Source organism: Buteo buteo, chromosome 9, assembly GCF_964188355.1.
Source record: "Buteo buteo chromosome 9, bButBut1.hap1.1, whole genome shotgun sequence".
Classification (NCBI taxonomy): domain Eukaryota; kingdom Metazoa; phylum Chordata; class Aves; order Accipitriformes; family Accipitridae; genus Buteo; species Buteo buteo.
In genome coordinates this window covers 40,132,552-40,154,856 of record NC_134179.1, presented here as the reverse complement: position 1 = coordinate 40,154,856, position 22,305 = coordinate 40,132,552, and the positions used below count along the sequence as shown (strand labels likewise).

Sequence of the window (22,305 nt, the reverse complement as noted above, 5' to 3'; positions counted from 1 at the left end):
CTTGAATGCAAAACGTCTCACCTAATGCTATAGGCCGTGTTTTGGCTCCCTGAATTGCTGTCGTTTCATTTCCTGCTTTATGCCAGGCACATTCCCCAGTGACGGCATCTTTTGTGTGACAGGATGAGAGGCCCAAGCATTTCCGGAGCAAAACACGTCAGCGTGGGCAGAGGACTCAGCTCACATGCTGGAGGAGTCCAGTAAAGGACACTCAAGGTAGACTAAACAGCTGGCTTAGACAACGCACATACACACACACACACATCCAGACCTCTAGTCATCTAGAGCGAATTGAGAAGGCTCAAGGCACCCCAAGAGAGGCTGTCTACACTATCCAGGGCCACCGCACAAGTCTTGGACTTGACAGAGTCAGGGGGAAGACTGATCTGCAGTCGGTGAGAGTGGGAGGTGCAGCTGATGAGAGTAATGGGCCCAGCTTGAAACCATTTCACTCCCACAAAAGCCCTTTCCCTGCGATCTGCCTGTCCCTGAGTAGCGTGGACGTGGCTATGGGGTTTAGCCATGGGATGGAGGTGCTTGTAGGCTCTGGTAGGACAGCCTGTGGGTTCACTTCTGATCGCATGATGAAGCAAGCCATGCGCACGTGACCAGGTGTGCAGGCCTTGCTGTGAGCTTATGCTAGCTGGGCAGTTCAGAGGCCACAACTGGTCAATTACAGCATCAGTGTCTCCAGAAAGATGACGTGTCTCGCTTACCATGGACGTCTGCTTTGGGATGGCATAAGTCCCGTGTGTGAGCTGGTGTCTCTTCAGGGACTGTGGGAAGAGTCTGTAGAATCTTTTAGAGCAGGCCCAGAGGAGGGCCATGAAAATGGTCAGAGGGATGGAACACCTCTCCTATGAGGGAAAGCTGAGAGAAGTGCAGTTGTTCAGCCTGGAGAGGAGAAGGCTCTGGGGAGACCTTCTTGCGGCCTTTCGATACTTCAAGGAGACTTATAAGGAAGAGAGAGAAAGACTGTTTACCAGGGCCTGTAGTGACAAGATAAGGGGCAATGGCTTTAAACTGAAAGAGGGTAGGTTTAGATTGGACATAAGGAAGAAGTTTTTTCCCCCAGTGTTAAATGCTGCCTGTGACATCATATGGTATGGAATATCCCTTGGGTCAGTTGGGGTCAGCTGTCCCAGCTGTGTCCTCTCCCAACTTCTTGTGCACCCCCAGCCTCCTCACCGGACGGGTGGTGTGAGAGGCAGAAAGGCCTTGATGCTGTGTAAGCACTACTCAGCAATAATGAAAACATCCCTGAATTATCAACACTGTTTTCAGCACAAATCCAAAGCATAGCCCCATACCAGCTACTACGAAGAAAATTAACTCTGTCCAGGCCAAAACCAGCACAGCCTGCTCCACCCCTCCTGCTCAAGAAGAGGAGGCAGATGACGCCACCTTCAGGCAGTTGGGGAAAGCCTCACCATCCTAGGCCCTGGGAACCACGGCTGGGTTTTAGCACCTCAGCATCTGCCTCAGGGGCAAAATGGCCGGGCACAAGCAAACCAGGAAAGGTCCTGCTCCTCCACACAGCTGTACACACACAAAAGCACACCCATACACACAACTGTGCCCACACAGTGATGTACATGCAGACCAGCCACACACATTCATGCTCTCCCGCCTCCACCCTGCAAAGAAGTCCCATATTACAAGGAAAAGAAAAATAATCCTCCAGTGCTAGAAGGTCCCACCTGACCTTGGTGATCTCCTCAAGGGTCTGGGACCAGCCCCTGCCCTTGCAAAGGGAGCGGTGCCACAGGGACACACTCATGTGGCAGCAGAAGGGTGTGTGTCTGGGACAAGGCAGACTCCCCTCTGGCTACAGACACTGAGGCTGGGACATCAGAAGTGATGTAGTAGGAAACCTGTCTCTGGACTCACTTTAAGGTAAATGCCCTCTCTTCCAAAGGCAGAGAAGTGCAGACGCAACCTTAAATTACAGAGCAGCTGAAAAAAACGGTTTAGCTGCCCTGTGATTTTCCATGCATTCATTTTCTTTTTTCCCCAGTTGGAATTGATGTGCTGGCCTTGTTTCTGCTTGTCTTTTGCATGCAGGTGCAGGTGGTGTAGTTGCCTGTAGTGAGAGGGAGCTGCCTGCAGCCTCCCCTGTTAACCTTGAGCTGGCTGAGTTTATCTTGCAGCCAATATATGCAACAGAGTTTCTGCACAAAATAATGATACAAGAGTCATGACGGTGTATTTGCTTTGCCTGGCAAGGTTTTGGTACTGAAGGGCTGCATGGATGGCTTCTGTGAGAAGATGGCAGAAAGAGCCAGTAACAGGCGCCTCCAGGATGGACCTGCTGCTGGCCAAAGCTGAGCCCGTCAGCAACGTTGGTAGTGCCTCTGTGATAACATATTTAAGAAAGGGGAAAAAACAGTGTGCAGCAGCCAGAGGAGAAGAGTGAGAAAAGTGACAGCAACAACTCTGCAGACACCAAGATCAGTGAAGAAGGAGGGGGAGGAGGTGCTGCAGGAGTCACAGCAGAGATACCCCTGCAGCCCTGGAGAAGACAATGGTGACACAGCTTGTCCCCTGGCAACCCATGGAGGACCACGATGGAGCGGATATCCACTCCGCAGCCCACAGAGAACCTCGTAGCAAAGCAGGTGGAGATGGTCTGAAGGAAGTTGCAGCCTGTGCTGCAACACAGGAGCCAGCAGGCTCCTGGAAGAAACTGTGGCCCATGGAGAGGAGCCCACACAGGAGTAGGTTTTCTAGCAGGACGTGTGGCCCCACGGGCGACCCACACTGGAGACGCCCATTCCTGAAGGACTGCAGCCCACGGAAAGGACCCATGCTGGAGCAGTTCATGAAGAATGGCACCCATGGGAAGGCCCCACGTTGGAGAATTTTGTGAAGGACTGTGTCTTGTGGGTGGGACCCCAGCCTGGAGCAGGGGAAGGGCATGAGGAGGTGGGAGCGGCAGAGATGAAGCAGTATGAACTGACCGCAACACCCATTCTCCATCACCCAGTGCTGTTTGGGGGGAGGAAGTAGAAGAGTTAGGTAGGAGTGAAGTTGAGCCTGGCCAGAAGGGAGAGGTGGGGGCAATTTGCTTCTAGTTTTGTTTCATTTTTCACTATCCTACTCTCTTGCAGTTAATTGGCAATAAATCAAATTAATTTCCCCAAGTCCAGTCTGGTTTTCCCATGACAGCAATTGGTAAGTTATCTCCCTGTCCTTATCTTGAACCACAAGCCTTTCATCGTATTTTTCTCTTCCCGTCCTGTTGATGGAGGGGGGTGATAGAGCGGCTTGGTGGGCACCTGGCAACCAGCCAAGGTCAATCTGCCTCAGACACGTAAAGCAAAGAGAGGAAGCATAGAAGAGCAGTGATGTTATGGCTGGAAGTACCAGAGATGACCTGTCCCCCTTGTCCCATGCCCTGTAAAACAACGGGGGGCAGAGAGATCACTAAGCAGCCCAGTTCCTTGTGTGGTGTAGAAGAGAAGGAGGAGCTTTGGTGTGGCTGGTGGGCAGGGGCATCCAGCACTTCATGCTTGAGGCTGCATGGCATGCGGTGAGGGGAAGCAGTCATGTGAGGCTCCATCCACATAATGGTTCTGCATGAGATAAAAGAAAGGAAGGATTTTCATGGACACCTTGGAAGGTGGAGTAGCAGCTATGGGCCATCCCAAGGGCTGTTCCCTTCTTTAGCCCTCTTCCCATTCCGCAAAGCAAATCATCTTCTGGAACTCAACACCACCCCCTATGAAACCAGTGCAGCTCCAACCATAGCAAGAGGAACACTCTTCCTCAAGAGGTCATGTGGCTGCTGACCCCTGAGGGCCTCCTGCCTTTCTGGATGTTTGTGGACAGCAGGGCAAGGCCTGATCGTCACAGGCAGCAGAGCAGCCAGGGATGACTTCCTCAGCTCCATGAGAGAGTGCCCCAAAGAGGATCCACTGCAGGGTGTGGAGCCTCTCATTCCTCTCTGGATGGAGAAGAGTCTCCTTGTGCCCTCACCTCCCCCCATCCACCCCACAGCAACATCCTTCTGCTTTGGCCGCTTGGCGAGTGTCCACAGGGGGAAGGACCACAGGGAGGCAAGGCTTGAATGCAGCAGAGCTTTAATGAGTCAAAAGAGGGCAACGAGTTCACTCCAAGTGGAGGACAGAAGTGCAGGGAGTGCTGGGGACAGCCGAGAGTCTGGAGTCCTTGGCCATGGGGAAGTTCCTGCATCATGCCTGCCCCGTGGAGGGAGAGGAGACAGATGGTCTCTACCAGGCTGGTGTTTGGGAGACGGTGTGGGCAAGGCGATAGGCAGCCACAAAGAAAAGGGAAAGAAAGGCAAAACCATTCAGGTACACTGAAAACAGCATCCAACAGAGGGATCCTCTGCCCAGCACCATGTTCTGAGTTCCTCAAGGTGTCACCCTGGGGCTTTTGCAGCATCTTTATCTGGAGATGGGGCACCTCCTGCCTAGTAGCGTCTGGAAATGCCAGAGAGGTCACAGCACCCAGAGTTGATTGGCACTCCGTCACAGCTGAGGATCCTGCCAACAGCAGCGGAGGTGGAGGAGCCCACAACGGTGTTCTGCGGGAAGGAGCTGAGGATGGGGCCGGGCAGGGTCACCACCACAGCCGGGGGCTCAATGACGATGGTGGAGTTCTGGCACTGCCTGACACAGGGCTCGTTGCAGCTGTTGGCCAGCGGGGTCGGGCCACAGGGCCGGCATGGCAGGCACTGGTTGTAGCAGGACATGTCGTGGGGCTGGAGGTGCACCTGGGAGAGAAGCAGGGAGGAAGTAGAGCACAAGGGTGACTGAGGAGCAGCCTGGTTACCCTGTCACAAAGGAGCCAAGGCCAATAATGAGTGGGGAGCAGAGGCTCGGCCAGAAGACACGCAGCCTTCATTGCCCTACAAAGAACTGCCTGACCCAGGGAGACTCTCTCCTAATTCATAAACCAAAGCGCCCCTCGACCACGTCCCAGCCTCTCTCCAAGCATTCCTTCTCCCTGCTTCCTCCTCTCAGGACAAGAAGATCCAAACCCCAGCAGAGGCCAGAGCCAGTATCAACGGAGAGGTCCATCGAGGAGACATCTCACTTTGGAAGAGAAGGAGAAGGGGCTTCAGACTCACCTGGTTCCCAAGGAGAAGGAGGCAAGAGGAGTGGATGAGAGAGCAGGGACTTGGGCTGCCTTTTATACCTGCCCTTCATTGCTGCAGGACCAGAGGCAGAGGTAACAATTTTCGGACAAGCTCATCTTCAATGCAAACCGTCGCAGCTAATGATATGGGCTGTGCTTTGGTTTCCTGCACTGCTGCCTTTTCATTTCCAGATTTGTTCCATGCCCATTCCCCAAAGAAGGCTTCTTCTGAGCAGCGGGATGAAAGGCCCAGGATTTCTCGGGCAGGAATGCAGCAGTGCAGGCAGAAGACACAGCTCAAGTGCTGGACAGGTCCAGAGCAGACAAGTGACATCAGCCTGGCTCACCCTGTTGGGGCTGTTTGAAGTGTCATTCTCAGGAAGCAGCTCCAGCAATGCTCAGCTGGATGTCATGGGCTCCCGTGCATGAGGACGTGCCATGTCCTGGTCTTTCCTTCCCTCCTCAGCTCAACCTGGTGGTCCATTCTTGTTCTTGCCTCCCCAGGTGTGTGCATTGTGCTCCTAGGTTTTGACCCCCTCCTGCCTAACACTGCCCAGTCCCCAGGGGTCCTCAGCACGGTCCATGGTTCATGGTGTTCTTGTGTGTGTTCTTGTCTTGCCTGTACTTGTAAGCAACCAGGTTTGTGTGGATGCACGTGGAAGCACCTATATGTGTATAATCCCAAGCTGGGGGGCATGAGCCCATGTCTGTGTGTCCTTGTGTGTCCCTCATCACAAGGGAATATGCTGCTCATGGCAGGGACACTCTCCACTGCTCTCTCCAAGAGCACCGCAGAGCAGCAGGTTCCCAGGGTCAGAAGGAGCCTGAGTGCAGCTGAGTGGTGATGGCACCAGACTGCTAGAGAACTGTCCAGGCAAGAGGCACTGAAATGCAGCCAGTGTCTCCTGAGCCCTCCTTTCCCTGCCCCTCCAAAGCTCACGCTCCACTGCTGCTCATTTCAGGCCCCAACAAGGATGGTTTCACACCAGTTCTGATCCACAGTTTAATTCAGTGGAAACGATACTGGGAATACCTCAGCATGGCTGGCAGTCTTCCCTGCTTCTCTTTCCAGTCCAGGACACGGCGGGTCTCCCCAGTGCAAGATGGCTCAAAAGGATGGGGATTGCTTTCTGGGGAAGGAGAAGCTGAGGAATCCTGCTGACCTTGCGCTGGCCATCCCTGAGTGGATCTGCTTCCAGTGCAGGGTCAGTGGTGCCTGGGGCCGTGCACAACCTCTCTCATGTCCGTGTCAAGGCCAAATGTACTTGTGCAGTTCATTGGCCTGGTGCTCTGTCAGGCAGGGACTGAGACCTGGGATCAAACAAGTACTGAATGAAAGGAACACGGATCCTGATCTCACTGTGCTGTGAGTGGAAGGCCAGACCCTGTGGCCTGCACAGGAAAGGCAAAGAACTGGTGACTGCTTGGGACTTCAGCCCACAAGGACCTTCCTGCCCCACATTGGAATCTCAGTCTGAGAGCCCAGCAACTGCCCCTGGGAGGGAAGGGGCATTGGATTCGAGACCGCATCGCCCAAAGCCAGCTGCTGTCCCACAGGGGTGTCCAGAACAGACCCTCTTTCTGACAAGGGCCGTGCACAGCGGGTAAATTTTCTGAGCCCATCTCCCTGCCTGAATGGCTGTCAGCCTGAGGCCAGGACCATCTTGGACTCAGTGCAGTCAAGTGCAGTACTTTCCCCCTTCCCTTTAGTGACCTCGGTGAGATCAGTGCCAGGCAGCTCTGCTGGGAGAGCTCAGCCAGGGCTGATTCCCCTCCTTGTGGGTCTGCTTTTGAGCTGAGGCTCTACTGCATCTGAGCGCCAGACTCATTGCTTCCTTGTCAGGTAACAGGCACTGTGGAAAAAGGGAAGGGCAGGGGAGGTGTGTACCTAGAGTTTAGCAAGACCTTTGACAGCCTCTCCCATACTTCCTTGATGACCAAATTGCAGACGCATGGGTTCAGTTAGAGGATGACAAGGTGGGTGGGAAAATGGCTGTTACTGCCAGGCTCCGAGAGTTGTGACCATGGTGCAAAGCCCAGCTGGCCACCACTTACGGATGGCATGTAGTAGTCGGGATCAGTAGCAGGACCAATGCTCTTTAACGTTGTCAGGAATGTCATGAGTGGGAACTCCCAGCAAGTCTGCGGATAACACCCAGCAAGGGGAATGGGCCGTAACTGTCAGACACGGCTCCTGTTTAGAGGACCCAGACAGGCTGGAGAAATGGGCTGACTGGAACTTCATGAAGGCCAGACAGAGCAAGGGCAAGATTTTGCATCTGAGGGAGAAACCAGCCTAGGCAGTCATGCAGGCTGGGAAGTGTTCAAGGCTGGACTGAACGTGACCCCGAGCAACCTGATCTAACGGGATCTGTTCCGAGCAGAGGGGTGATGTAGATGACCTCTGCAGGTCCCTTCCGACCTGCGTTCTGACTCAGTGATTCCCCCTCTCCCCTGCCCTGAGCCCTGCGCTGCCATGGGCACATGTGTCCTCCGAGCCCCTTGGCCACAGCACAACTTTCAGGCCCTGTGCCGCGAGTGCAGAGAGGCAGCTGAAGGGAGGGAGGCTCTCAGCCTCCTCCCTGCCATCCGCAGGAAACCAGTGGCTGCTGCTGGCAGCCCCTGAGCTCGGAGACAGCTCTGGGAACCTGGTCCATCTCCCGGGTCAGGGCCCTGCTGCTGTGCCAGGCTGCTGCTGTGCCAGGCTGCTGCTGGCGCTGCGCAGGCTGCTTCTTGCTGGGGAGGTGTCCTTGCCGGAGGAGCGGGAGAGGGCATTGCCCAGGAGACAAAGCGGTGCCCGTGCAGAGCCCCTGCGCCCTCGCAGCCCGGGCGAGACCCCGAGCGGCGCCGGCGCAGGGCTCAGCCCCGGGGCGGAGCTGGCGGAGGCGGCGGAGAGGAGGCGCCGCGGCCGGAGCAGAGAGCCGGGGCTGGCGGGGGGCAGCGAGGCGCGGGCGGCGGAGCGGCGGGATGCGGCGGTGCCGGGGCGCGGCGCTGGCGGCGCTGGCCGCGGTGCTCCTGGGTGCGCGGGGCTGGCGGCGGTGGACGGGGCCGGGGGCTGTGCCCGGGCTGTTCCTCTCCTTCTTCAGCGTGTCTTTCCCCCTCCCTGCCGCTCTGCCTTCCAAACCCTCCGAGTCCTCGCTTCCTCTTCTCCCTATTTCGCCATCACCTCTGCTGCTACAAGCCTGCTTGCATGTACGCCTGCCTTTCCAGGCACCTGCTCTTTCCCCCGTGCATTTGGCAGGTCTTACTGCCCTGACTGTAGCCCTCTGCCCTTCACTGGAACAACCCATCTCCCCGTCTACTCTTCCTCTCCCCATCCATCCATCCATCCATCCACCCGCCCAGCTTTGACCAATCTCTCCATGCCCGTAGCATCCTTAAGCCCTCTTCCTACCCCGAGACCCCTCTCTCATCTCTCCCTTTCCTTCATGTCTGTAGGCACAAGTTTGTTTTCCTGCACCACACTGTTATTGCATACATCCTCTCATCCCCCTGTGCATTCAGCATTTATTCTTCTTCTGAATTCAACCCTTCATCCTTCGCTGCAACACACCCAACTCTCCTGTCTCCTCTCTCTCTCGCCGTCCATCCATTCGTCCGTCCATCCATGCACCTGACTTTCATTCTAACTCTGCATGCATCAATTTCACATTCCCTCCCAGACCTCTCCCCTTGCTCCACACACCTGCCCTAGGACCACTCTCCATCCCTGTTGATGGGCACACGTCGCCATCCGTTCCAGTCCAGCTCTGTCTCACTGCCACTGTTCCTGACTGTTTCTCTGGGAAAAGAGCCACCAGAGCTGAGCGATCTTTGGTGATCTTTGGTCTTTCCTTCTCCTTTCTCGGCAGTGGCTGTGGTCAGAGCCCAGGTGCAGCAGGAGGCGTCGGCAGAGACCACCGAGGGCACCAGCATCAGCATCAACTGCTCACACCCCAACATACAGTCCACCGAGTCCATCCACTGGTACCGTCAGCTCCCGGGCCAAGGCCCCGCATTCCTCGCGCTTGTTTACAAAGACTCCAAAGAGCTGTCGGACCCGCCGGGGCGGCTGTCGGTGGCGGCAGACCGCCGGTCCAGCGCCCTGTGGCTCGCCCGGCCCCGGCGCGGGGACGCGGCCGTGTATTACTGCGGCCTGAGAGACACGGGGAGAGGAGCCGGGGCTGCGGCCGGGCACGAACCGCCGCGGGCGGGGCCGGGCCTGCGGGGCGGGGCGGGGGGGGACAGCCCCGGGCGGGGCCGCCAGGGGGCGCTGCCGCTCCGCCCGCCGGCGCCGCCTCGCCCCGCCCGGCTCCTCCCGGCCCCGCCCACGGCCCCGGGGCGCTTCCCCTGCCGTCAGGCGTTGTCATCAGCATCAGCAGTGGCACGGGTATCAAGTATCGCCATCGCAATCGGCATCCAGCTTCTTATAGAATTATAGAATCATTTAGGTTGGAAAAGACCTTCAAGATCATCGAGTCCAACCATTAACCATGCCCACTAAACCATGTCCTGAAGTACCCTCTCCACTTGCTTTTTGAATATCTCCAGGGATGGTGACTCAACCACTTCCCTGGGCAGCACATTCTTCCGAGCTTCTCCATTGTTTCCCACCACGGGATCTTTTCCGGTCCTCGGAAGCCATCCTGCAGAGTCAGGAGTTTGAGCCCAACACAGACATGAGTCAATGACGTAGGGGTGACTGAAACCCTCAGGCTTTCTCCATAGGTCCCAGACCATGAGGCTGTTGTAGAGGATTTGGCTCCACACCAAATGCAGAGCCTTTTGGTGTGCAGGTGAAGTCCCAGAGATGGGATGAAAGCTTGGACACGCCTAGTGTCCGAGACACATTGGGGGCTCAAGGGGTGCCAAGGTCATGTCTCAGAGGCAGTCAGAAAGAGAATTGCTATGTTTCCCAAAGGGGTCGAAGGTCTGGGGTTTGCTGAAGCTGAAAGCCACCCACTGACCAGAAAGGTTTCTGTACAGCTGGTCCCCAGGGAAGCCTGCATGGCTCTAGTAGCTCACTCAGCTGTTCCAGGTCCATGCTCCCGGGCTGCAGAAGCAGAGAGGAAAACCTGGTTTCTGCAAGGGCAGAGGCCCCTGTCCTGAACTGGCAAAGGACGCCTTCTCCAGGCATTCCTTGGATGGGCTTCCAACAGGCCAGGTTGCATGCTTGCCTCAGTGGTGGTGTCTGGGAGCCCAGGGCAGCACAAGCAGCTGTGCCCTTGTAGGAAATCAGACCAACTGCACTCTGAGATGTCTTTTTAAAAGGGTAGCCAGCCAGGGAAGTGATCCTTCTCCTCTGTCACTCATGAGACCATGCCTGGGGTCTTTTTATTTCTCACTTTTTTTTGACCCGGAAAATTCTCAAGTGTTCTCAAGTACTGGAATGCACTCTTCACAGCTATTTTACAGGCTCTGGCCTTGGAAATTTTCCAGGCATGACAGGCACAGCCCTGAGCAGCCTGATCTAATGAGACCTGCTCTGAGCAGGGACTTGGAGGGGGTGACCTGCAGAGGACCTCTCCAACCTAAATTGTGCTATGGTCAGAGTAAAAATAGTGTGGCTACAAGGCTTTGTTAAAGGCTACAAGGAAGGAGAGGTCAAATGCAGATCCTACTTGTTTTGAGGAAACCGAGAACGGAAGGGTTATGGTCAAGTGAAAGGACTGGTTATTTGCATTTGAGTGGGGGTTTTTTTCCCCAACAAGCTTTTCAGAAGCTGATTTATGAGCTTTATGAGATGGGATGGGCAGTGTGGCTGGAAACGTCGTTTGTTGGTTCCTGAGATATCTTCTCCTGAAGAGAGGGAGAAAGTCCACGGTGCCTGGAGGGGCTGAGTGGGACAGTTGGTGTCTGCAGGGTTTGGGGTTGTTGACCATTGTGTTTGTGAGAGCTGCAGCCTTGGGGTGTGCTGAGAGGAGCTTGGGGCACCATACAGGAGCCAGGAGAGGCCAACTCGACTGTGGTCTTGAGGTTGGTGAAACAGGAGGCACGAGGCATCAAGGAAAGAGGGACTCCCAAGACGTTGCACAGGAGGATGTGCCAGTGAGCTTGGTCACCAGGTGCATGTCTGTCCCCCCTTAACCCCTCTCCCTGGAAAAGCAAAGGTGGTGTCTGCAGGAGCAGCACGTGTCACTGCTGGAGAAGGGAGGACCACAGCATGGGCAATTCAAGCGTGCTAAGGAGAAGCATTTTGTCTTCCCTGTTTCACTCTTTGTTGCCCTTGCCGAGTCATTTCCGGCAGCTGTGCTCTCTCAGGGCTCTTGGTGGGGACGTGTGGCTTTTCTGAGTCTCTCTCACACATGCAGGAGGATTGGTCTCAGCATGCACCTCGGGTATCTCATCCTCGCTGCTTTCCTGAGGCAACCACTAGGTAAGCACTGCCTTTGACTGGAGGCTTGATTCCTCTTCCCCCCAGGAGACCCTCACCCCCTCAACAGTTCTATGCACGGAGCTGCTCTTGAAGTAAGGGCAAATGTTGGGAAACATCAGATCACACGGGTGGTTTTGCACCTGCTTTCTCAAGATGCATTTACCGATGGGAAAGAAAAATGAGACCAAGAAGAAGCCTCTCCTCTCCTGATCATCTTAGACCCCTGCCCTTCCTTTTCTCTTGCCAACCATCCACCTCTCTCGGCCTCTCCCTGCTGATCTGTCTGGGCCCAGCATTTCACAGACATATGACTGCAGAAGCTCTTTTCTGTTTCAGCAGTACCTATTTTCTGACGCACAGGACTTTTGAAAGATGATGCAGGGACATGAAAGCTCTCTCATCCCACTCTCATTCTTAGGGTGTCCCAGGATCTCTCCTGGCTGGCACATGTCATGTAGCTTGCCTTGGCTACCCATTCCTCCTGCGTGATTGCAATGCCAAGGCTTCCTTTTCCCTCCCCTCCCTTAACCTTGGAGCCTTTTGAGAGCACAGGGAATGGGGAGCAGGATGAAACATCTCACAGGAGTTTCTGCGTCTCTCACCCTGCTGGAGGTGTCCTGGAGCCAGCACAGGAAGGCCAGGCACTACAGGCTCTTCCCTGGAGCCTCCAGGCAGTAGGCGATTGAGGATGGAAGACCTGGGTGAAAGCACAGCTCCCTCTCTGGGGGTATCCCTGTGGGAGGTTATTGGCATTACAGTGCTCTGGGATGCACACTGAGCTGAGGTCTCAGACCTCCTGCCCAATGACACTCACCACCTTGCTGTTCCCACCCATGGGGGTCTTGCTGCAGAGCAAGACACAGGGAACTTTCTCCTCTGGCACTTTGCATCCCCTCTTGTTTTGCATCTTGGAGCCTTTCCCTGCACAGCTGCTGACCCTTGCTTTCTTCCAGGCACCATGGGGCAGACCACCGTCACCCAGCAAGAAGGACAAGTCACAGTCAAGGAGAGAGACACCTTCCAGACCACCTGCACCTACCAGGTCACAGGCTTTGATGCACTGCTCTGGTACCAGCAGAGGAAAGGCCAAGCCCCACAGCTTATCTCAAATCAGGCAGCAGCTGGCCCCAGGCGGAGTGGCCGTCTCACCACTGTGCTGAACACCACGGGGAAAAACAGCCTTCTGCGGCTGGAGGAAGTCGAGGTCTCTGACGCTGCCTTGTACCTCTGTGCTGTGCAAGACACCCTGGTGCAGGAAGCTTCCTTGGCTGTGCAACAAGCCAGGGGAGAGAGGGCATTGGTTTGTGTGAGGCTGAGCTTGGGGGAAGAGGCTCTCAGCTCTCCCCTGGCAGTGATGCTTGCCCTGTACACCCAGAGCTCTGCAGGTCAAAATCCTCTTCCAGGAGAGGACACTGTCAGTGGCTTGAGAGGAAGAAGAAGGTGTTCAACGAGTCTCAGGTTCCCTCGTTTTCACCGCGGGTTATGTGGTTATTCTGCCCGTGGCTTTGGAGAAGTGATGGGCAATGTAGGAAGTTGGGACTGCTTGTGCAATGGTTCCCTGCTGCTCTTCACTTTCTGGTTTTGTCTACTGCACGTTGCTTCTTCAGGTATTCCTGCAAACCTGTTCCTTAGAGTATCTGCTCCGGGATGTGTCCCTCAGAGGTCAGAGTTCAAAGTAAGATGAAAAATGTAACTAACGTGTCACAGAACAACGCTCCTTCCAGGAATTACATGCTTACAACAATTTTGGAAAATACTCAGAACTACTCTGTGGCTCCCCCAGTTGCTGCATGCCTCTGTGCTGTGATGCAGAGGACCTGCTGTCCCCCAGTGCACTCTGCCGGTCCTTGGAGGCCTCCTCATGCCCTGCCTCGTGGGCTTTCCCCAGCCTTGCCTCATTTCTTCATCTATGGGACCAGGCTGTACAACTCTGTACAAGAGCACAATGGGGGAAGAGACCCCCAGGCAGAGGTGTTCAACAGGCCGTGCCAGGAGAAAAGCCAGCTTTGCGGAAAGCTGCTTCATGCTTGGCAGAAGGCCAGGCACCACAGAGCAGCCATGGGGGCTTGGGCACTGGCTGCTGTCCTTGGGCTCCTGTCTGGTGGGAGCTGGGGCTGTGTGAGAAGCATGAGGACCCTGGTGTGTGGCCTGGCCAGGCTGATTTCAACATCAGCCTGTGAGTCACCTTAGCCCTGCACACCTGTGTAACTGCTGGGCTGTGCAGGGCATTGTTTGGGGGTGGAGGGTGTAGAGGGTGTGTAGGTAGAATTCCCTTCCACACAGGTTGTCAGCTGTTGACCTCCCAGAGCCTCCAGCACCACCGGGCTCCTCACTGGGGGATAGCAGTGCTTGGGCTCCCCATCTGCAGGACCTGCCCTGAGGCCGAGGGGCCATACCTGAGCAGAGATGCCAGAAGGCAGGGCCTGATCTCCACTGGCTGTGGAGGAGCTGAGTATGTCTTCCTCAGCTTCAAGAGGCAGTGACTGCAAGGGACCCATTGCCCTGTCTCCCACCCTCCCCTTCCTCTGGAAAGTTTGAAAAGTTCACTTGCGTCCTCACCTTCTCCCCCCACAACCAAAGGCAATGCCTTTCGTCCTTGGCACCACGAGACAATGTCCACCAAGAAAAGGATTACGTGGAGGCAGAGGCTGTGATGCAGAAAGCTTTAATAACTCTGAAGAGGGAAGGGAGTTCAATTCTAGAGGAGGCTGCCGGTGCAGGGAGAGCAATAGCAGCTGCTGAAAGTCTGCGCCCATTGCCCATGGTGGACATCCTGCAGGACATCCGTTTGCTTGCACCGCAGAGAGAGCGGGGTCAGCAGATGCCCCAGGTTGGGTCTGGGGATCTTACGGCCCAGAAGAACAAAAGAAGACAAGAAAGAGATTGGAGGTAGTGGAAGGCAGGGGATTTAGACTTTGGCCATGATTTCAGAGGGCCTCCGCTGCCCTCCTTTGGAAGGGCAGCACTGGATGTTCAGCCTCTCTGAAATGAATGGCCAGGAGCTTCGTCCTCACTTCAGCATCAGCTGCTGGTTTTGGGGTGGTCCTTGTCCGGGCTGTCACCAGCAGCTTTAGCAGGGGGGGCACCTTCTGCCACAGTAGCGGCTGGTGATGCAGGAGAGGTCACAGCACCCAGAGTTGATGGGCACTCCGTCACAGCTGAGGATCCTGCCAACAGCAGCGGAGGTGGAGGAGCCCACAACGGTGTTCTGCGGGAAGGAGCTGAGGATGGGGCCGGGCAGGGTCACCACCACGGGAGAGGGCTCGATGACGACGGTGGAGTTCTGGCACTGCCTGACACAGGGCTCATTGCAGCTGTTGGCCAGTGGAGTTGGGCCACAGGGCTGGCAGGGCTGGCACTGGTTGTAGCAGGACATATCTCAGGTCCAGAAGTTTACCTGGGAGAGAGGGCAGAGAGGAATCACAGCACGGGTACATGCGAGAAGCTGTCTGCCATGAGTCCACCAGCAAAGTCAAAGGCACCTGCTGAGCTGGGAGGTAGAAGCTGGGCAGTGATGCTAAAGGGTTTCTGAGCCCTATCCAGACACGGTACTGCCGAGTGTCACCAGGCCCAAAGGAGCTGCTGACTACCTCTTAAAAGAATAGCCTCCTCAGCCAAGTCCCAGACACTCTCTGAGTGAGACATTCACCTTTCTTCCCCCTCCCATGACAAGCAGCACCATGACCCAGCATAAGGTTTACGAGCATGCATCTGCAGGAGCAGAAAGTAACATGAGGAAAGGCCTACAGACTCACCTGGTTCCCAAGGAGAAGGACGTGAGAGAGGTGGATGAGAGAGCAAGGAGCTGGGCTGGCTTTTATGGTGGCCCTGACCTGCCCCAGGCCCAGAGGGAGCTTCTACGGAAGTGACAATTTTCTAAGGTGCTCATGAAGAACGGAAAACATGCCAGCTAATGACGTGGGCTGGGTGGTTGTTTTCCCGGATGACACCTTTTCATTTCCTGGCTTATGCCGTACCCGTTCCCTCATGGAGGCTTCTTCTGAGTGCTGGGATTGAGAGGCCCCAGGATTTGCAGGACAGGAATGCGGCGTTGCTGGCAGAAGACTCAGTTCAGGTGCCAGATAGGTGCAGTGCAGGCAAATGATGTTGGCCTGGGGCACGCTGGTGGGGTTGCCTGTGGCCACGTTGACAGGAATGGCCCAGCTGCTCCCAGCCCTGCAATCCCTGGCTGGTCACCCCAGGGCTTCCCTGTGTGAGGACGTGCCGTGTCTTTCCTTTTCCCTCCCTCCCTCCTTCCCGACTTGCTCCAATGTTCACTTGTGGTCAGCTTCCCAGGCAGGTGGGCTGCACTGCTGGGTTTCAACCCTCTTCCTCCTAAACCTGCCCTCTGGAGAAATTTGTTGACCTCTTTTGGCATCTTACTGTCAGGGGATTCCAGGGATCACAAGGGCCCTTAATGCAAACTGTTTTTCTGAGCATGCTGGGGCCGTGAACACATCTTCCACAAGGGTAGAAGATGACCACCTGGAAGGCACTTCTCGGTTACTGCAGCCCCCCCCAGGGCAAGAGGCGGTTGAACACAATGAGGTTGTTTCCCTGCAGAGGCTGCCTGCTGCACTCCCAGGTCCTGAAGGAGCATTTGAGAGTCCATTTTGGTCCCCACTCAGAAATGCAACAGGAGTTGAAGGAGGCAAAAGTTCGACCCACGGCTTCCATGCAGCATGTCAGGCACTCACCCTAACCCTAACCCTCTGGGTGATCTTTTGAAATAGTAGTTTAACCTTAAACAAGAGCTGAACCACATTCAGAATTATGCTAGTTTCTAGCAATAGGACCACACTGGTCTCAATATCCCAGGGGTTTTCAAATTTTCCCAAGTTCTCAAACACCATTTTAACTAGACTGGGGAAGAAAGGTGTCTCACCCATAGATGGGCTCTCTGAGGAGGAAGGGTGAATGGTGTAAGTGTTAATAGCTTCCCACAGATGGCTCCCAAAGTATAGAGGTGACAACAATGCTGAGTGCAAACACCGGATTAGTCCCACAACCGATAATTTTATCATACCATAAACCAGTATTACACAATACATCAAAGCGAAAACCTTAATCTACCGCCCACGGTTGGTAAGCAGCAGCACAGGGACTACGTACAGCAAGTGAGGTGATGCATAAGAGAACTCTAAAAACAAGTGCCACAACTCTAAGAACTCATAAATCAACATAGTGACCAGCGGCTATTAGACCAATGTAATAAACGCTTGTAAGAAATTCATTTTAACAAGCGCTGGTTAGGGTTGTCATTATCTCAACCCTTCGAGCCCCACATTAGGCACCAAAAGGACTGTCGTGGTTTAACTAAGCACCAGGCAGCCGCTCACTCACTTCCCCCCCACCCCAGTAGGATGGGAGAGGAAACCGGGAGAAGAAGTAAAACTCATGGGTTGAGATAAGAACAGTTTAATAGAACAGAAAGGAGGAAACTAATAATGATAATGGTAACACTAATAAAATGACAATAGAAATACTAAAAAGGATTGGAATATGCAAGTGATGCACAATGCAATTGCTCACCACCTGCCAACAGATGGCCTGTTAGACCCTGAGCAGCGATCCCCCCGCCTCCACTCCCCCCAGTTTCTATACTAGATGTGATGTCCCATGGTACGGAATACCCCGTTGGCCAGTTTGGGTCAGCTGCCCTGGCTGTGTCCTGTGCCAATTTCTTGTGCCCCTCCAGCTTTCTCTCTGGCTGGGCATCAGAAGCTGAAAAATCCTTGACCTTATGCTAAACATTACTTAGCAACCACAGAAAACATCAGTGTGTTACCAACATTCTTCTCACACCGAACTCAAAAACATAGCACTGTACCAGCTACTAGGAAGACAATTATCTATCCCAGCTGAAACCAGGACACAGGGCCTGTAGTGACAGAAGGGGTAATGGTTTTAAAGTGAAAAAGGATAGATTTAGATTGGACATAAGGAAGAAATCTTTTCTTATTAGGGTGGTGAGACTCTGGAACATTGTGGACGCCCCATCCTTGGAGTTTTTCAAGGTCAGGTTGGACAGGACTTTGAGCAACATGAAAACTGAGCAGAGCGCAGTAGGGATGGAACCAGAACTGACTCCAGTATGCAACAATCCAACGGTGCACACCATCCTCCTGCTGCGTCCAATGTCACCTGCTCGTCACACCACACTGAAGCCCAATCCTGCTCTGCCAACTAAGAGGACTTTATGCCGTCCCTTCTGCCCAGAAGACTGGCATGACAGATGGAGCCCAGAGTTGGGACCTAAATGAACTCCATGACCTTTTTATGGACATGACCCATAGACTAAAGGAATGATATCTCTCTGTGTGTATACACATACATATGTATCTCTCTCTCTCTTAGGATGGAAAAAGTGGTGACGATTGACCAGGATGTAACTGAAGGTATGGGAACTAAGCATGATGTCAATGGTATAGAATAAGGGGTGGATACTGTCCTGGTTTCAGCTGGGATAGAGTGAATTGTCTTCCTAGGAGCTGGTACAGTGCTATGGTTTTGAGTTCAGTGTGAGAACTCTCCTTCCCAACAGAGGCAAATAACTCCTGCTTTTCAAGGAGAAAACAAGACAGGAGTGGAAAAGTCCCTGGAGACTCCTAAGGACTAATTGTTGCTTAGGAAGTGCCTGATAATGTGCATGCACGGTATTGGAAGAATGCACAAGTTCTTCTAGGTTAAGTAGGGCAGCAGAAGCATTTTTCTTCTCGGGAAAACCAGGGAAGTTTTGTATACAAGGGAGATGTCATTAAGGGGTCCAGTCTGTTTGATTTAGTCCAATGTGTCCTCCAGTCTTGTGGCCCATCTAGCCTGAGAACACCTAGAGACTGGAATGTTTTTGTGGACACCTATGATGAATGCCCCATCTTCTGTCATAGGACCACAACCAGGTTCTCTGGGGACAACTCAAAGTAACCGAGGAGGGCTGAGAAGCACTACACACAGCACCCTATAAAGCTTACTCTTGAAACTAAAATATTCATAGAATCATGGAATCAGAGCATGGTTTAGGTTGGAAGGGACCTTTAAAAGGTAATCTAGTCCAACCCCTTCTGCCATGGAGGGGTTTGTATTCACAAAATCTTCAAACTGTTTTGTCTGTTAGTGTCCACTCAAAAAACATCGGGTGAGGTGGGACAGGCTGGGCTGGGCTGAGCTTAAAGAGCGCACACTCAGCCTTGCAATTGGGTTGTAAGTTTTATTTACAGAATACATTTATGATAATTGCCGCAAGCAATGCTGGTCTGGGTCTTCTAAAACATACTTTGAGTAGCTGTGGTCATGGGGAAAGATCTTTCTTCATATTTTTCACAACACATCAGCGTCTGATCATTTTGTACTAGGTTGTTGGAACACAATTTTAAAATCTGTTTAAAAGGTAATCTGTTGTTACACTGATGTAGAAAAAAGACACTGTGATATCCACATGTGTCCTGGGTTTGGCTGGAACAGAGTTAATTTTCACAAGAAGCTGGGAGGGCACACAGCAAGGATAGGTGGCCCGAATTAGCCAAGAGGATATTCGGTACCATATGATGTCATGCTCAGTATATAAACTGGGGGAGTTGGCCAGGGGGAAGGGGGATTCTGGGCTCAGGAACGGACAGGGCATGGGGTTCCAGGTGGTGAGCAATTGCATTGTGCATCACTTGCTTCGTATATTCTTCTATTAGTAGTATTGTTTTTATTATTTCTTCTCTCCTTGTGTTGTCCTATTAAACTGTCCTTCTCTCAGCCCACAAGGTTTTTATCTTTTTCTTCCAAACCTCCTTTGCATCCCACCAGGGGGGAGGAGTGAGCAAGTGGCCATGTGATGCTGAGTTGCTGGCTGTGCCTAAACCACGACAGCAGTCCATGGAGAGGTATACTGCAGTTGCTTCCTCTGCAAAGCACTATCCATAGCATTGTATTTTAAAAAGGCCATGATGCCTTCAGGAAAGAGAGCACTCTTTGGAGGGTATGCACATGAGTCAAAAAACTCTGCATGGTTCTGATGTGCCAAGAGAAGTGCTAGCCGGTGCTCTCCAGGCTGGTTATGAGGATGTGCATTCACCACCACGCTCACGGGTCTTGGATAAACATGGGCCCGAGGGAGACAGTTGCTCGGGTAAACACCTAGAAATGTTTGCCTGGTGTAGGGCTCTGCTGAGAACAAACAAAAGAGCTTGGTCCACCTCAGACTTCTGTCTGAGACAGGAGATAATTCTACCCCCAAAGCATCTACCGATCATTGCCGTAATTTAGGCAAGGGATGTGTAGGAGGTCTCCGTCCCAGGGTCAGAGCTGGAGCTGGGTCTCAGAGCAAGGCCAGACTCAAGAGAGGACAAGGTGAAGGCTCCAGCCAGCGACTGCCGTGGACTATCTAGGAGCCTGGCCAGGCCAGGAGGATAACAGTAGCCCAGGCCAGACACAGGCACAGATAGGGCAGAGCTGGGGCAGGCCTGCGCTAGGCCAGAGCTCTCATAGGGACCGTGGGCCAGGAACCGAGCCAGAGCTGGGACCCATGGTTGCACTGGGTCTAGGTAGGCTTGGTCCTGATGCTCATTGTCCCTGTGTTACCACCTGACTCAGCACTGCCTCCCACAGAACCCAGCCTGGGGAGAGCTGCCCCCAGTCCTCACCCCACGTAGGAATCACTCTGTCCCCTGTGCTGGTCCTGTGGTGTGGGTGGTGTGTGAGGTCTGTGTGAGGGCAAACCCCCACACCACAGGGTCCCAGGGTCTGCAGCTGTGGGAAGGCCTTGGCCTGTGTGTAGGGAGCAGTGGTGTTGCACAGAACACAAGGGCTACTTCAGCCTCAGGGCTCTGGGAATGCTGAAGGAACTTGGTACTTGGGGGAAGGCACTCCAATGTGTGCCCTGTGGTTGGGCGAGTGCATGCCCTGTGCCATTGAGTTACAAGTCATGGATCCTGCTGAGTGTAGAATAAAATCCAACTGCCACTGCCATGTCTATGAGGAGCTGGAAGTATCTCCTCTCACATGGCACCTTTCCGGACCAGAGTTGGGTTGTGGCACTTGTGAGGCTGTAGAGTTCCTGGGCCTCAGTAAAACTGTGCTCGAGGAACACAAGGCAGCACAGAACAATGTTGCATATTTGGGCACCAGTCACTGTCCTGGGCCTGCCTTCACCCAAGGGGGTGGTTGGTTCACAGGGACAGGGGACCTCCTTGCCCAGCACAGCTCCAGCCAAAGCAAGAGCAGCACTCTTCCCTAAGAGCTTGTGGGACTGCTGACCTCCTCGGGGACTCCCACATGTCAACAGTTCCTCTCTGGAGGACAGCAGTTGTCAGGATTCCTGTTCACATGACATGCTCCAGGGCCAAGGGAGTATTTGTGAGCAGAGTCGCAGCAAGGCAAGGCGTGATGGCCATTGGCTGTGGAGTAACTAGGGTTGTCTCCCTCAGCTTCAAGAGGCATTGCCTGAAAGAGGACTCGCTGCAGTGTGTCCCACCCTCCAATGCCTCTAGAGGTGATGAAGGGTCCCCCTGTGCCCCCACCAAATTCCCCTCCAAAGCAATGGCTTTCACCCTCAGCAGTCAGTAGGCAGCTGGAAAGAGCACCCAAGGGGCACAGGTAGGGTTGCAGCAGTTTTTTAATGACTCTAAAGAGGGAAATGAGGTCACTCCAAGGGGAGGCCCCCAGTGCAGGAAGGAGCAGGAGCAGCCAAGAATCTGTTCCCCTTTTCCTGTGGCAGAGTTGCCACCGGCCATCTGTTGACCTGCCTGGAAAAGGGAGACAGCCTAGCAGGTCACTCCAGGCTGGTTTCTGGGGTCCTCAGAGCAGGCTTTGAGGGGAGCACAAGACAACAAAGAAAAGAGATGAAGGCTGAGTGGCAGAGAGAAAAGGTAGACATTGGCCATGTTTTCAGAGAGCCCGAGCTGGTCCCTTCCACGCTGCCCTTGCAGGGCAAGCCAGAGGTGACCAGCTAGTCTGAAAACAACAGCATGAATTTTCATCCTCTGTCCAGCAGCATCTTCTGGGTTCCTAGGAGTCCTTATCGGAGGCGGTTGCCAGCATCTTTAGCAGGGGGGGCACCTTCTGCCACAGTAGCGGCTGGTGATGCAGGAGAGGTCACAGCAACCAGAGTTGATGGGCACTCCGTCACAGCTGAGGATGCTGCCAACGGCAGCGGAGGTGGAGGAGCCCACAACGGTGTTCTGCGGGAAGGAGCTGAGGATGGGGCCGGGCAGGGTCACCACCACGGGAGAGGGCTGGATGACAACGGTGGAGTTCTGGCACTGCCTGACACAGGGCTCATTGCAGCTGTTGGCCAGTGGAGTCGGGCCACAGGGCTGGCAGGGCTGGCACTGGCTGTAGCAGGACATATCTCAGGTCCAGAAGTTTACCTGGGAGAGAGGGCAGAGAGGAATCACAGCACGGGTACATGCGAGAAGCCGTCTGCCATGAGTCCACCAGCAAAGTCAAAGGCACCTGCTGAGCTGGGAGGTAGAAGCTGGGCAGTGAAGCCAAAGGGTTTCTGAGCCTTATCCAGACACGGTACTGCCGAGTGTCACCAGGCCCAAAGGAGCTGCTGACTACCTCTTAAAAGAAGAGCCTCCTCAGCCAAGTCCCAGACACTCTCTGAGTGAGACCTTCACCTTTCTTCCCCCTCCCATGACAAGCAGCACCATGACCCAGCATAGGGTCGAGGAGCATGCATCTGCAGGAGCAGAAAGTAACATGAGGAAAGGCCTTCAGACTCACCTGGTTCCCAAGGAGAAGGACGTGAGAGAGGTGGATGAGAGAGCAAGGAGCTGGGCTGGCTTTTATGGTGGCCCTGACCTGCCCCAGGCCCAGAGGGAGCTTCTACGGAAGTGACAATTTTCTAAGGTGCTCAT

At 54.2% G+C, this 22,305-nt stretch overlaps 1 protein-coding gene and 2 pseudogenes across 1 annotated transcript; all 3 read right to left on the bottom strand.

Moving 5' to 3' along the window:
* Positions 1-4,075: 4,075 nt before the first annotated feature.
* Positions 4,076-8,836, bottom strand: LOC142035003 (feather keratin Cos2-3-like). Its single transcript, XM_075036836.1, has 2 exons — positions 8,789-8,836; positions 4,076-4,738 (listed from the first exon to the last, which is right to left on the bottom strand). Exons 1-2 carry the CDS (start codon positions 8,834-8,836, stop codon positions 4,436-4,438), a joined length of 351 nt encoding a protein of 116 aa, XP_074892937.1. The 3' UTR covers positions 4,076-4,435.
* Positions 8,837-14,107: 5,271 nt separating this feature from the next.
* On the bottom strand, positions 14,108-15,347 carry LOC142035002 (feather keratin Cos2-3-like; annotated as a pseudogene).
* Positions 15,348-21,043: 5,696 nt separating this feature from the next.
* LOC142035001 (feather keratin Cos2-3-like) lies at positions 21,044-22,305 on the bottom strand (annotated as a pseudogene).

Coding starts and splice junctions, on each gene's coding strand:
- LOC142035003 (XM_075036836.1), bottom strand. CDS start 8,836: ATGGCGACGTGTGCCCATCAACAGGGATGGAGAGTGGTCCTAGGGCAG. Junction 4,739..8,788: donor GGAGAGTGGTCCTAGGGCAG/GTGTGTGGAGCA, acceptor CTTCTCTCCCAG/GTGCACCTCCAGCCCCACGA.